Below are 16495 nucleotides of genomic sequence, written 5' to 3' on the forward strand. Positions count from 1 at the left end.
GTTTAAGTGTGAGGTACTTTATGTTTGTTGACTACCTAAATAGCCCTTTAAATAAATAAAAAAGTTGATATTTCTGATATGTTTGACACAGTGAAAAACAGCCTGGGGTCAAATTGACCCCAAAGAACACCGACATTAAACATTGAATGGGGTCAAATTGACCCGAAGGTAACAGGAGGGTTAAACATTCTGTTTAGGATGAAGATGTATTAATGTTCCATATGGAAGAAAACTGCTAAATAACTGCTGAGTTGCAGCACCATTGTATAGAAGAATGTATAAATGTATATATCCGTCTTTTGTCATCAATCTCTATGTTCTCACAAAATATACCGAGAATATCGGTAATATGTGATTAATCATGATTAATCCACAAAAACCTGTGATTAATCAGATTAAAAATTTTAATCGTTTCACAGCCCTAATATATACAGGACTGTCTCAGAAAATTAGAATATTGTGATAAAGTTCTTTATTTTCTGTAATGCAATTAAAAAAACAAAAATATCTGATCTTCTGGATTCTTTCAAATTTGAAATAAAGCTAGCTTTTTATCTTTTTAAAATTGCTCAAAATTCTTTTTATATTTCCTTTTCTAAAAAAAAAACATCTGTATATATACAAACATGTATATATACACATGTATATATATATATATATATATATATACACACACACACACATACATATATATATTTATATGTATGGATGTATGTATGTCAGGTCCATGGGTTCACGGATAAGCTAATCAGCAACACATTGGCCCGTACATTAGCTTCACGTGGCTGGTTAGCCACACTCTGTGTGTGTGTGTGTGTGTGTGTGTGTGTGTGTGTGTGTGTGTGTGTCAGTGACTTAATTTCTCTCCGGGTTTCTGCTTGTTATCTATGTGCGTCCAGGTGTGTAGGTGTGTAGACGTGTAGATGTGTAGGTGTGTAGACGTGTGTGTGTCCGGGAACACAACTCACCGGGCTTCAGGTTCCTCTCCTGCAGCACAGACAGCCACTTGGCACCGGTGCCTAAGATCGTGATGCTGCAGAGGAGAAAAACATGGACAAAGGCAGAAGAAAAAGGCGGAAATTATTTTTCCAAGCATCCCAATATGAAGGATCGGCGAAGCGTTCTTTTAATAATAAAAAAAACAAAACTGTTTATTATTTTGTGAAAAAAGATAATTTGCGTCAGAGCTGCCAACAATGACAGTCATTGCAAAAGCCCTCCTACATGCATGTGATGTGCTCTGCATTGTGACAGCAGACACTTTTTAACAGCCGAACCAAATTAGCAAACAATATGAATCATCCTCTTGGGTGGCAAGAATATTAGTGCCAAATTTCATGGCAATCTGGACGATCATTTTTTAGATATCTTGCTGTGGAAGTGGATGGACGGACCGCGTGACGTCAGGATCTTTTACCGACGTTATCACGGCACTGACCAAATACAGGTGGAATAATATGTCGTCTGCCTCTCACACACGGCTTGTGGCAGAGGATGTGATGTCACATTAGAGCCTGCTCCATTTTAGTAAAATGTAAGACTTTAATAAACATAAACATACATGAACATGAGACTTTAGGTTGACAATATCAAAGGCTGTATTGTAAAGTTGGGTGGTGGAGCGAGCTGAGAGAGCAACGTGCCTGTAATGGCAGAGTAATAGTGAGAAGTGTTATAAAGGGTTTATACACTTGTATAAATATGATTGGATGGTTACTTTTCAGCTGCTGAGTAAGACACTGGTGGGGAAGCATGGAATGACCTGAAGCCAGCATGACACCAACGCTCAGCCTGAACTGACTATGCTCCATTTGTTGCCCTGAATCTATCCAGGGCGAGGCATCATCTCAATGGCTGTGTGCTGCATGTGAAATATATTTTTAAAAGGCCAAAAGTTGAACAGCGTTATTCCTTAATCCCATCTGCTCCAGTGGAGCTGCGCAGTCGCCGGGTTGTACTGGGAAGCTCCCGTGAGAAGAGAGCGTGTCACTGTGCAAATGAGAAGCAAGGTGACGCTGAAACAGAGCTGGTGTGCTCAGTCAAGCCTCCGTGGCGAGATAAGAAAAACAACTGATTGGGAATTGACTTTCAAGAGAACAAACAAGAGAGAAAGAGTCAAACACAATAACGGTCAGTGTAGCTTGAGCGGATACAATGTCTTCTTTGTAAAAGATTAGTTCAGAGGAGACTGTATTGACCGGATGTCCGCGCGCAACAACCCTCGAATGCAATGATGTCGGACGCTCGCTTTCTTCTGGGTGAATGCAAGTGTTCCTGACAACAGCTGGATAACGTCTGGAAAGCAAGAAGTGACAAAACGTCACGCCGGTGTTCCCCTGCACTTTTAATTCTGAAAAAAAAGGCCTTTTAAAGTCTTCCCGCGTCGACGGCCGTGTTCCCGTCTCCATCGGCATCCTCATTTAAGACGGTACACACACACGGTATGTCTATATTTCGTAAAAGCTGTATAAATATAGTCTACTCCTGTTCTTACAGCCATCGGATAAGGCGGATGACACACATACATAAAAACATGCATCACCTGCCCTCACACACAGTCCATCTCCGTTCAATCCATCAGTTCTGACCCCCCCCCCCTCCCCCCATCCTATCGAGTTGTTTCACTGGAAAGGGTCAGCCTATTTTGATTGGAGGCAGGTGGCCAGGTGTGGCTGCTAATTGGGCGTTTAGGATGGAGGGCGGAGGAGTCGCTGTGAGTCCCCGTTGGTGAACGCCCGCCCGTGTTAATGCACGCGTGTCCGTTTCACGGGAGGCATGTCGCTGGAAGCCGCAGAGCCAATAAGAGACACTCGAAGCCAATCAGACACGAGGGCGGCCTCGGAGCCGCCGCCGCGTTAATGTGCCTCTATGCGCGTGTGCATGTTTTCTGTACTCTCGCACTTATCCTCCACCCTGGAAAGTATTGTAATATAAAAAATGGACCGTTGCTCTCCAACGAGAGAGGAACAATTCAAAACCACTGTGTGATGGCGTAACCGTTCACCGATTTGCACATTTGAATTATGCAAATTAGGCTTCTCTTAGATGAACGTGAACAGACTCTAACTCGGTGTTAAAAGTGTCTTTGTTGGATTATTAATAAATACCAAATTCACTGCCATTAATACAAGAGGACTTGTTCAGTATGACAGACGGCCTCCTTATCCTGTCAACACTATGGAAATGACACTTATTTCTTACGACCTCTTCCACTCACAAACAGGACACTGGGACTGATTCAACTGTAAATGGATATGCTGCATGTAGCACTGTATGGAGGACTCAAAATGACTTAAGTATAAATAAATAAATAAATGCATGAATAAATATAGGAATAAATAAATAAATGCTTAAATAAATAAATAAATGTATAAATAAATAAATAAATGTAGGAATTAATAAATATAAGTTATAAATCAACAGGACATCATTAAATAAATATATCTCTACATTTCTGTATTTCTCTATTTACGTGTCCACACGTATTTCTTCATTTATTTACGTGTCCGTATATTCAAATGAGCTGGGGCGGTCCGAACCTCTGTCTAAAGCATGATTGGTCACAGGAGTGTGATGCACCTGGTGTGTTATGCTCTACTACTTCTGCCTGGCACATGAAGCTGAAGTTGGCTCGCTCAGCTAACCGTTAGCAGAAGTTAGCCTAGACAGCTTTTTGACTTCAGCCGTTTATCAATTCCAAGTACACTGAGTACAGACTCGTGTTCCTTTGGAGTCTGGTCTTTGGAGTCTGGTCTTGTGAGTCTGGTCTTGGGAGTCCAGACTCTCGAGGACGCAGGACGGTCTTTCTGGTCTTGTGACGTCATCACATCAACTGTTCTTGCTCATGAATTTACTCCAATTAATTACTGTAAAATACTTTACAGTGGAGTAGAATGTGTTGCGGTGTTCACTGTTGTTTGGCGTAGGCTACGAATAAACGGTAATAACTATATGTCTCGTAGCTTTCCTGATCCAGGGTCGCTACAATATGAAGTTATGAATCTTAACCCTCAGTCAAATTGACGTAACGTTATCTTTTAATAAATAATAAACTCTTTGTGCTCTTTAGATCCTCCAAAACCTAATTATATCTCATGTTTAGCCGCTACGGAGACGTCAGAGCCAGCGGAGCATTTCAAAAAGTCCTGCCGAGATCAGGCTGCTCTTGGCGGCCACACAGCGCGCTGAGCGCCCGGCGCCCGGAGCTCAGAGGTCCCGCGAGCAGGACCTCAAATCTCCGTCGCATATCCTTATTAGGCTGAATCTCGATAAACCGACCACAGATTTGATGCTTGTAACGTAATTCAGAATTGACAGCCTGGAAGAGCTTCTACAATAATACGAGTCTGCTGTAGTTCTCTCCTTTCTGGAGACGTTTATTCACTGATCAAAAGCAAAGTACAAACCACGGGGAGCTCTCCTCAACATGCAAGTCGAGGCCCGAAAACCACACTTTTCTTTACGCACATCAAGATTCCATCTTTTATACCCAGATCTCGTCACAGGTGCATATCCCATCCCTCGTACCCCCGGGTGGGGGCTGTCTGTTGGCCGTGTGCCCCTCTTGGTATGTGTAAATACTGATAACAAGTGTGAATGTTGAATACTGTCAGGCGTGTAGCTGCCCTTGAGCTGCAGACACAATATCTCTGTCTCCTCACAGGCAAAGTGCCGTCTCTTCTGATGTTTTGCCGGAACCTAGACATTACGGTCCCTTCAATAAATCAGATTAATATTAACATGCTTAAACTACTAACTTCTCGGCTGAAAACATCCTTAAATTACATTCCGTGACTCAACAGTAGTATTTAGAATGTACAGACAAGAATGCATAATAAACACTGTTCGTCTACAGGTCCAAGTGCTAGGGATCGATTGCTTCTGTCTTGCTCCCTGACTTGACCAATCCTGTTCAACAATGAGGTTCGGACCGCCCAGCTCATTTGAATATACGGACACATAAATGTCACACATAAATAAATGAAGAAATACGTGTGGACACATAAATAGAGATATAAATAAATGAAGAAATACAGAAATGTAGAAATACATTTATTTAATTATGTCCTGTTGAGTTATAACTTATATTTATTAATTTCTGTATTTATTTCTGTATTTATACATTTATTCTTGTATCTATTTATTTATACATTTATTTAAGCATTTATTTATTTATTCCTGTATTTATTTATTTATACATTTATTTAAGCATTTATTTATTTATTCTTGTATTTATTCATGCATTTATTTATTTATACTTAAAGCAACACTATGTAACTTTTGTACCTTAAAATAACAGCTTGAAAAAAATTGTGCCGCTAGAATGACTTTTAATATGACGATTTGTGTCTCCACTATTGCCATCGGGGGTCTGTGGGGAAATAACTCCGCTATGTAAGATTCTGGAGCCGCCCGATACATCCGGCGGATGTACTTCGACCTGCTTTCTGGCAGTGATTACGCAATGTCATAAAGTGCCACTCCACGCTCGCAGCTCCAGTATAAGGGTAGCTTTTTTATGTAGCTTTTTGGTGTTGTCAACAATATTGTATTCGATCACACGTACTCCACATTTGCAGTCCCCCAAAACAAAAGGAAATGACTACAGGCGCGCGGCGGATTGCTGCCGTTCTGAGTCCGCCGCCTGTCAGCGCGCTCCAAACAAGAAAAACCTCGCGTCACCTCCCCCTCGTCACCTTTTATAACCCGTGACACGTACAAATAATAATAATAATAATATTATAATACAGGACAACACATGATCCCAACTCAATACAAGTGTATGCGAGGCTGCATCTATCGTAACTGGGTATTTACGACACTGAAGTAAACGTTAAATACCTAAAAACTTGAAGGGGGCGCTAAAAGGGAAAAACTACATAGTGGGGCTTTAAAGGGTACCTGTAGCCCAAAACAACAACGTGCTACATCCATTAGGCGCATCAAATAAATCATATTTTCCCCGCCGCTATTGTCAACAAGTCACGCATAGCCCGAGGCTTTAAATGTCTTTGTCAACATTCCGAGTCCGTGAACGCTTCAGTGCGCAGACATATTGCCAGTTATTTACTCATGTCAGAGGTCACTATGATGTAGAGTCGTTGAAAGGAATTCAGCCAATCCGGAGCCACTTCTACACGCGTTGCTTCTTGGGATAGATCGGTGGCCTCAAACCAGTTCATGTCTGGAGTTCACGCCAAGATGGCGCAAGGCGTTCGGTTGTCTAAATAATAAACGGACTCACAAGACTATTATTTTATTTTTTATACAAATACACTACAAATTGGTACACTGATACTGACTTAATATTGAGAATATGGCAATAAATTTATACAGCTTTTTGCTGTGACAAAACAGCGGATAGCCTATAACAAACAAACTGAGCTATAAAGGTGTACCAAATATGTCTTTCCCTCTATCGTGAAACATTCGTAGCGAAGAATTACACAATCTATATGGTCAAAATCAATGGCGATACTGCTAATGCCACGATACACGGGCAGCGGACGCGGCCTTATTCGATATACCGCGGCCTCCATGTTGCGCGGCCTACTGAGACCGCTATATAAAGTATGGGCTTCTTAGTCTATGCTAAAGGATCATCATAATCATGGGCGATAGTATGCAGGCAAATGTTAGGCCTCTCGCTTATGGGAGAATAAAGGTGAATATATTCAGAATATTAGTAATAATCACACCAACTCTGGTGATCGCAAATTAGCCTACATGAAACAACTGGCAAACTTACCGATTTGACAGTTCTCCCTCGGGTGCAGGCCCCCGAACATGTCGGCCGATCATTGCATCAATGAAAGACATCTCCAGCGCTGGCTTATGCGCGATGTAGCTATCAAGCTCACTCTTTTGTGTGAAGCAGATGAGGTCTAATGTCACGATATCATCGGACATAAGTTCGTGTTCTTTACAACAAATGCACTCTGTCTGTTTTTTGTGGCACACATTTCCCACAACTGCACTAAACGTCCGCCGACTTGCGTGCACGGTCCGCACGGTGAAGCATCTGGACCGGCGGTCCGTCGGCATCAACTTCATCAGAATCATCGCTATCGCTGTCACAATTCACTAAATGGGGATAGTCTGCTTTTAAAGGTTCAAACAAGTATCCAGTTGCTGAATCTGACAATCTTTCATCGTCCATATTTCGCCCGTTTTCTTTATTATTATCAAGTTCTCAGCATTTGTTTGCGAGCGCTCGACGTTGTTTACATTGGTTTCTGAACACATCCGCTGTGGCTGGCTGTCGATCTCTCAACGATGTGACGTCACACCACCGGCGCCATATTCAAGCACCAGTGCAATGAAGCTTGTCGGAGTTGAGGGACTTTGAACAGCCTAAACTACGTATTGTTATTGAATACTGGACCGTCAGTGCATGAATAACCTTTAGAAACACATTATCTTTTGATCTGGCTACATATTCGCGATCTCAACAGGTACCCTTTAAGTCATTTTAAGTCCTCCATAGCACTGGAGGTAGTTTAGTTTGTGAATAAATAATCTTCGTAAAAGCTTTGATGAGTTACAACATTCAGATGCGGCAAGAAGACGAGAGGTTATTTAAAAGATTATGCCCACGTTTCTAAAAGTGTAACTGAGCAGGCGAGATGCAATCTGCTGAACCGTATCCGTAGTCGTCTCCTCCAACGAGGGTAACTGGGAATGTCGTATTGGCAAGGGACAACATTTCTATAGTTGGTGCAAAAGTACAGCAGGGATCTTATTTCTCAGCTCGACACACAATGAACAAAAGTTGGAAGAGACAAGACGCTCCTCCAAGGAAACAGAGGAGCCTCCCAAGTCCCGTTAATACGTGGAACCTGTCACAGGTATACATGCTGTAACCTTTTGCTTTGCTTTATCCAGGAATGCTGCCGCTTTCGTTTTTCACTACGGCCCTCTCGATAAATCTCTCTCTCCCACCTGACACGGGCAGGGGAAGTTGTGAGATAACTTGTTTCATACATGTGATTTTCTCGAAATAAAAAAGGTACACTACCGTTCAAAAGTTTGGGATCACTGAGAAATGTCTTTATTTTTCAAAGAAAAGCACTGTTTTTTCAATAAAGAAAACATTAAATTAATAAAAAAATACACTATACATTGTTAATGTGGTAAATTAATATTCAAGGTGGAAGTGTCTGGTTTCTAATGAAAGATCTCCATAGGTGTATAGAGGCCCATTTCCATCAACGATCACTCCAGTGTTCTAATGGTACATTGTGTTTGCTAATCGCCTTAGAAGACTAATGTCTGATTAGAAAACCCGTGCAATTATGTTAGCACAGCTGAAAACAGGTATGCTGGTGATATAAGCTATACAACTGGCCTTCCTTTGAGCTTGAAGTTTGTAGAACAAAATTATTACTTCAAATATTAATCATTATTTCTAACCTTGTCAATGTCTTGACTATATGTTCTATGAAATGTTCAATTCATTTGATAAATAAAAGTGTGAGTTTTCATGGAAGACACGAAATTGTCTGGGTGACCCCAAACTTTTGAACGGTAGTGTATATCTGGAAGTAACATGATACATTAAGGACTTCTCCTCTCCAGTGGCTCACATTGGTTAGTCTCTCTAAAGCAGATGTTGTGGAGCATGGAAAACGACTGCAGCACTAACAAGAAAGTCTTTTGGGACCCTCCCCATGCTTGAGCTTCCCCTCACCTTTCCTTGTGTTCCCTTTTCTCAAAAAGGCAGCCGATCAGCAATAATCCATTACAACAAACAGAAAGTGTGTTGTGCAAAAGTTACAGTACCTCTTCTTTCTCATATTTGAAAGTGCAATCTATAAAAGAAATTTTAAACTGGTAATACAATACGATACAATTCCACAACTAACCAACAAAAGTAGCATTTTCAGAGGAGGCCTCAATACGAGTTTAGGACTCTTAGAGCTCCGACAGATTTATTCCCGATAAAGAAATGTCCAACATCGACTCAAAAGATAAGGATGTAAAAAAAAAAATCACGTCAGCCTCCCCCAGAGGTTTTTTTCCGGCTTCGCGTTAGGATCTGGAAAAAGTGACGGAGGTGGCAACATCAGCACTTAATTGGTTGAAAAGATCTTCAAGCCGTTTAACAGGTTGGATGTGTTCCGTCACAGCGACAGCCCCACGATGAATTCCTCTAAGTGTATAATATTGCCGACGCCATTTATAACCGTGTTCACTTTATTTTCCTCGTTTGAATTATTTTCGGGCAAACGAGCCTCGAGGTTGAGAGACAAAAAAAACAAAAAGACAATCCAAACAATACTGCTGCTGTTAATCAACCATACAGCATTAGAAATGAGGACAATCCTACTCCAGTCGTTATTTTACCAGAGAGCCAATCATCATATGAAGATCCTAATATGTTGGTAATTCAAATAGCTGGTAAAGTTGTGTCATCTCCAAACAGATCCTGCTCTGAAGGTTCTGCAGTGGAAGTTCTTTAACAAGGCATTTTGGCTCTAGACCCCCCCCCCCCCCCATCTGTGTCATTTTTTTCTCCCCATAACTCGCCTCCTAGCTGAAGGCAATATGCCATCCCGGCTGCACTAAAGACGTGTCTGAGGTATCACTGCCTTAAAACTGCCTCTCACTTCTGCTGACCGCAGTGCATTGTTTTCATTCGTTAACCACGGGCTGACCGAGTTGCTCAGAGCACATCCGTTTCACTTTTATAGCCGCCATTAGAGGTGAGCGATTTCCTTAAAAAATATTTGTAAAATGACAAATTTCTTTGCCGATGACTTTTTTAAATGTTCTATCCATAACATTTGTCTCTCGTCAGTCCTTTTGTATTACATTGTGCCACTTCAAAAGACAGAGTTCTCTTCTCCTTGATACTTTTTAGGCTTGGAATACGTGTACAATAAATTGGTCAAGTGTACATTTTGCACGAAATGTTGCAAAAAAATGTACAATATGAATGGAATAAATATAATGCAACATAAGGCTTTTAATCTAGAATAAATAATTAAAGGAAAATAATAGACTTTCACGAAGCAGAGCTCTAACACGTACCATTACACCGTCCACAGAAGTCAACAATGGAACACATTTAAATGTGAACCAATTAATGGCTTACCTACAAACACACACACACACAATATCTTCTCTCTGGACTCGATGGTAAACTTTAGCTTCCAGCCGTCTCGGCTGCCGTGTGGTCTGACCCGGGTCATCCAAATTTACAGCATCCCTATCAATCTCAATAACGACACGCTCAAGAGACGGCTGACCTGCTGACTTCAGGTGGCCTGTACAGCTGAGTAAGCCACAGAAGTGCAATTTCAGGGTGACAGCGAAGGCAGCTGTGCTAATCAATAAGGAAGTTGGAGTGTTTTGTATGTGTGAACTTTCAAAGTTATGTGAAACTGCTTCTAGAATTACGTCCAAATCATACAGGAGAGTAAAACATGGCGGCATGACGTTTGAAAAGCCCGTTCTTATTTTTTAAATATCAAATAATAATAACCGTACTTATCTAAAATAAAGATATATCTTCTTTGTTTATACACCATCTCTCCTCTTTACTTTATGTTTTCTTTTTATGTTTGTTTACAACAAAGACATCCTTTTCCCCTCTCTTCTTCTCTCACTATAACACGGGGTGATACATTAGTGGGTAAACAATGAATGTTTATTGTATGATCGTTTGCAGAGGGTCTACTCTACGTTCTCGATGCACATTATAAACAGACTAAATCTGTATTCATAGGTCCACGTGTGTGTGCACAAATTGTCAATTAGGCAAACACATAATCAATTCTGTGGTTGAAAACAAAACCTCCAAGGAAAACCTTACCCTTTGCATGTGCTCTCTCTCTCTCTCTCTCTCCCCCTCTCTCTCTCTCCCTCTCTCTCTCTGTGCATCTTTCTCATTTGATTCTCTAGTTTTTGTCCGTATTTTCTAGGTCCCCATCTCTGCTCTTCGTTCCACAACATATTGCATTAAAAAAAGGAAAACCAGCCTTGCTTGGTTGTTTGTCAGTTGCACTATTTGTTAGAAATGCAGTGTGGGTAAGGCTGCACTGCTTTCAGTTGAGATGTGTGTGTTTTCATGTTTTTTCAGATGTTTCATAAACATTTAATCACCTAAAATCGTCATATAAATGGAGGCTTCATTTCATGACCAAAGTCTGTTTTCAAAATGAAAAAATCTTCTTCCAAGAGAAAGCAAAAAGCATTGTCCGTCTGTCATCCGTGTGTGTGTGTGTGTGTGTGTGTGTGTGTGTGTGTATCTAACTTACCCCAGCTGGTCTGTGAGGTTCCACAGCACATTGGGTGTGGGCATTAGTGGAGAACCATCATACAACACCACAGAGGCTCCCACTGCCAGAGCAGACACCAGCCAGTTCCACATCATCCAACCGGTCTAAGCAGAACACACAGAGAGAGAGAGAGAGAGAGAGAGAGAGAGAGAGAGAGAGGTCAGTTTATTTGGCACAGTCCTTTCTCATCAACATGGATAAATAGGTGGCAACATTGGAAACTCATCCAGACTGCGAGTTATGTATCTGTGGTTCACAGAACTGAGTTTCACTTTATTTTGCTGCTGCTGCTGCTTTGGCATTATATACTCGATACTTTCGCATATTGCTTGTAACGTTAGCTCTCCAGACAATAGTTTGCGTAGCAAATAGAGTGTATACACTGTGCGAGGCACTTATACAATAACCATGAGGGAAATGGTCAGTCAGTTAACCGATAAGCCGATTGGCAAAAAATGAAGGAAGGATTCTATTAATCAATGAATCATTGAGGTCATGGATCAAGGAAAAAATGACAAATATTACCTGGATCGCGGTTCTGAAATGTGCGGCCTTGTAGACGCTCTTTTTTTTAGAGGATTGAAAATCTAATACGGTCAGAGATGCACCGATTGATCCGCTGCAGATCAAAACCGGCAAGTCGATCTCACATAACAATGTCCCTCTGTGTTTATCATAAAAAAGGAGGAATAATCTTCTAGGAACCACTTAAAATGATGCACAGCTCTGACCTTAAGCACTCACTGCTATCTCTGCTGGTGAGAACCTTCCCCCCCCCCCCCACCCCATCTCCCCTCTCCCCCCCGCAGATCTTAAACATTTATGGTGCCATGAGCACGTCATGTTTTTTGTGAAAAGATTGCTTTCCTACCGTGGTGTAGTAAATGATGACATCACTGCTGGTCATATTGCCATGGAGAATGTGTTCTTTCAAGTGTTGGATGAGCGTGCCCTACAGGAGCCAACAGACAAAGGGAGGAAGAGATAAATAATTGTTTCAGGTTTTTATTCATACATTAATTCATGGCTTTGACATTTGATGATTGCTACCCCGGTCTGGATAGTTGAGCAACAGAGGGTAGCAAAGGCAACACGGCTGACATGTTACATTTGATGCACAGAATGCCAAAGACACCTGCATATTAGATGGATAAATATATATATATATATATATATATACTTCATTCATCTCCAGGGGGAAATTTGTTTGAAATTAGAGGCTGTGATTAAAATACTATATGATTAAATGATATCAACGACTGCAGTTCCCATTACTACTGTTCATCGCTCGTTAGCTGCAGGGAAGCGAAGAAGAGTTGTGCCATTAATATACCCAGCATGCAACAGCAGTCAATGAGCCACGGCCTTTAGAGGCTTGTTTGCGGACGACACGCTCCACCAAGTGGGCAGAGCCCTGAGGCTCCGCCCACGCTGCTGTCGCTTGTTTATTGATATTGAACATGTTGCGTGTCCAAATGGCACCAACTGTACAGCGCATGTCCTCGGGTCCCCAGCAACACACACACACACACACACACACACACACCTTGAGTTGTTGAAAGATAGTACTCCTACAGCACCACCTATTAGCCAAATGGGACCACGGTTGTCATGGTCACTCAGACATCGTATCTACACGTCCACCAAATGTCTCTCCGTTACTTAGCACAAAGCATTCGAGGGGCATCTTATTTGCAATATAAGCCTGGCAGACAATATTTGAGCAAACTTTGATTGTCAGCAAAAGCAAAACTCCCCCCCAAAAAATCTAAAATCATAACTAAAAATCAATCCTTGAAATTTGAGTTGCAGGGAAAAAAATTGATTTGGACATAATTTTAAATAGTGGAATTTAGACCTAGACGTAGCGCGGCCTCTGGACCCACAGAATCCAGGTGAAAAACATATGTTCCTGAGACTTATGGTTGAACAGTTACACACACACAACATGTACACTCTGTGTTATAGCGCCCCCATCTGGCCACATGGCACCACGTTTGACACGTCCTCGGGTCCCCAGCTAAACACTCAGCAAGTATGTAGATCGGAGGAAGGGTTGTCGAGATACTTTACGGTTTTTTTATAAACGCAATTCTAAGTACTGCAAACAAATGCTTCTGACCAAATCTAATATACACTAGCACACATTGTGCTAAGTGGAATTGTCCCACAGGCACCACCCCATCACAGTTGTATCTGTTATTATTGCTGATGGTGAGTATTACCAAAGTGTGTGTGACTGTGTTTAAACAGATGCTCCATGTATGTATATATGTGTGTGTGTTTGTGTGTGTGTGCATATAGTCTTTGGCAGGACTCCGTTGCCATACCCGTCCTTTGGTGCGTGCCGTCACGCTACCGACGGCACGTCAACGCACCTGTAACAAAGCAGAAAGCGCAACAGTGACGCGGCTAATTGGCGGAGGAATGCCAGCGTCGCAAGGCGAAGAAATGTCTTCACCAACGCAGAAGGGTCCCATTATCAGCGGCATGGAGAAGAACGAGGGGTGGGGGGTGGGGGGGGACAGAGAGGATACAATAATATAAATGAAACAAGGGAGCTAGAGGAAAGAAGAAGTCTATCAGGGGAGAGAAAAAATACTAAAGAGATACTCAGGAGGGAGCCATGTGGAAAGAAATGTGAAAATGCATGCAAGTAAAAGGATAGAAAAGCCAATGTGAAAGACGGCGGGAGTGTATCAAAGAGGGAAAGAGAGAGAGAGAGAGAGAGAGAGAACATTTTGTGAAGATGTGTGAATGCATATGTTCAAGTGTGTTAATCCATTCTGCATGTTGAGTGTCTCAGGCTTCAAATTGCAGTGGTCCTTTTGAAATCACATCTGACACTCTCCTTCACTCAGATGTAGCAGGGGAAAGGAAAAGAAAGTGATATTCATGTTCCGGAGAGCAGATAACCTTTTGAAAGATATGCCGATGGAGGTTTGTTGCCATCTTGTGGCGGAAAATGTAATACAAACCAATAAATGACAGGCAGGCAGAGACTTCTACTGTGAAGCTCGCCAAAAGTGACTCATGTTTGCTTTTAAATGTGATTAATGCGATTCCTTTATTTGAAGTACTGATGGATAGAAGTATGATGTCATCTTAAGGCATGACAGAAGACACCCACGGTTGTCACTTCGTCATTCAAACTTTTTTCCACGGTGGTTTTGCTCTTTATGTGCCAACCAAGCGTGTGTACCATAACTAGATCTCTTTGACAGCTATAATGATGTGAGAGTGGGAGCTGCCATTAGCCTTCACATGATGTTCTTTAACTTTAAGAATGTAGGCTTCACTCAACCATTTTGATTACTTTCCTCTCCTCCTTCTTTCCTCGCCATTCTTCATCCTGTAAACGCAGGTCTTCTTGAGAACCTCGGCTTTTTTCCAAAATTGTTCATGTGTAATATTACAAATGGTGTGCACTGAATAGCAAACTGTACATGTGGGCCGACCCAGGAGAGCTCTGGCAACAGATGCAAGCAGTGTGTGCTCATGTGTGTGTGTGCGCTCATGTGTGTGAGTGTGACAGAGACACAGCTGTGATCCACATAACCCTTGTGGAGTAGTAAGAAAAAAATCTGCAACAAAGATTTTCGTGTCCACCCGACACAAAGAGGGAGAGTGATCCATATTTATGAACGAGGTGACGATGGAAGCCAATGTTGTTCTTACCCCAGCAGAGTGGACCATGCATTTCGGAGCTCCTGTGGTGCCGGAGGAGTACATGATGAACAGGGGATGGTTGAATGGAAGCTGCTCAAACTCCAGCTGAGGTAACTGGTCAGCTTCGCCACGACCAGATGCCAAGAAATCCTCGATGAATACACTGCAGACCAAAAACAGAGAGAAGAATGAGTCGAGGAAGTAATGAAAGAAAAGATTGATGCAATATTTGGGCGAGAGAGTATATCTGAGGCCTGCTCTCAGTCTTACGAAAGTATCTGATCGGTTTCTCAGTCACACACACACACACACACACACACACACACACACACCTGTTGGGTATCTTGGAGAGGTCGGTCTCTTGTTTGGAGCGAGCGTAGGGAATCACCACGACTCTCTTCAGGTCCGGCAGACCTACAGCGAGACAGAGAGAGGCTGATGCTTCACACTACAACCGGATGAAAATTCATGAACGAGTTTTGGTTCTTTACGGAGGACGATCTTTTTTTCAGTGAGGGGCACAAAGATGTTTTGTGATTCTCTGGACACTCGGGTGAATAAACTTCATACTTGACATCTATCAAGCATCTGTTGTGCATCGGTCTTCCAACTGTTTAATTTGGAAGACGTATAAAAGGTACTCTAGTGGTATTACCCTGTATTGGCTCATCCTATTTGTTCGTATCAGTTCCTTCTACGTTTTAATTGCTGAATGAAATTTCGGCAGGTTTTACCACCAGCTTGTTGAAGAAGCCAATATATATTTGGTGGTTTCTCTCGTGAATTGATGGTAGTCCAACCTTTGACAACACTGATCAGCTTTTCCATGTGGTCGTGTGTCTTGCCGTTGTAAACCACCGCAGCAACAGAGAAGATCAGCTTGGGCTGGATTTGAGAAAATCTATCAAGGACACCCTGAGACAAATAAAGAGAGAGAGAGAGAGAGAAGAGATTAAGGAGCTGCACAGGAAAATCAAATCCTTAATTTACTGCAGTAAGAGCAGTAAACGTGGACTCTGAAATGAACAACTTCATCTCGTGTTCAACACATTTCTTGTTCAGTACAGTTATCACCGCCACAAAACAGGAGCATATGTATGTAAGCAGAGAATGAAGAAGCAATGGCCGAGCACAAAGTGATTCAGATGGAGGAGATAAGCTCAAGCCACATGTATTTAATGAAGATTCTGCACAACAACATATACCTTTCTCCTGTACATTGGTACGTTACCACCTACTTAAGGAGTAAACGGGACACTAAATATATATATACTATAGTTAACTAACTTCCTTCTAGGGCTGAAGACATGTTTTTATTCTAAGTGCAGTTCCCTGAGCTGCCAGACGGGGCAGCAGCACACCAGAAATAAGAAGCAGAGACCGAGATGACAAAAAGACCATCGAGGAAGACGTTGCTGAAGGAAGAGGTGAACTACTCGATACACTATTCCTCACTCACACATGATACGCTGCCAGACAGACATGGTTCTGTATTTCCTCTTCATGTATATGTGTGTTTGCATATGCCTAGTTCAATGTATTAG

The 16495-nt window shown here is 41.9% G+C and overlaps 1 protein-coding gene across 1 annotated transcript in view; it reads right to left on the reverse strand.

Moving 5' to 3' along the window:
* aacs (acetoacetyl-CoA synthetase) overlaps positions 1 to 16495 on the reverse strand; it is a 35297-nt gene that overhangs the window by 11015 nt on the left and 7787 nt on the right. Inside the window, exons 6-11 of the mRNA XM_056420134.1 lie at positions 15752 to 15866; positions 15284 to 15365; positions 14961 to 15114; positions 12154 to 12234; positions 11262 to 11386; positions 969 to 1033 (exon numbers count right to left, since the gene is read on the reverse strand). Coding sequence (XP_056276109.1) covers positions 969 to 1033; positions 11262 to 11386; positions 12154 to 12234; positions 14961 to 15114; positions 15284 to 15365; positions 15752 to 15866 — 622 coding nt within the window. The remainder of the gene's footprint in view (positions 1 to 968; positions 1034 to 11261; positions 11387 to 12153; positions 12235 to 14960; positions 15115 to 15283; positions 15366 to 15751; positions 15867 to 16495) is intronic.

This window comes from Pseudoliparis swirei, chromosome 7 (assembly GCF_029220125.1).
Source record: "Pseudoliparis swirei isolate HS2019 ecotype Mariana Trench chromosome 7, NWPU_hadal_v1, whole genome shotgun sequence".
In the NCBI taxonomy this organism is placed as follows: Eukaryota; Metazoa; Chordata; class Actinopteri; order Perciformes; family Liparidae; genus Pseudoliparis; species Pseudoliparis swirei.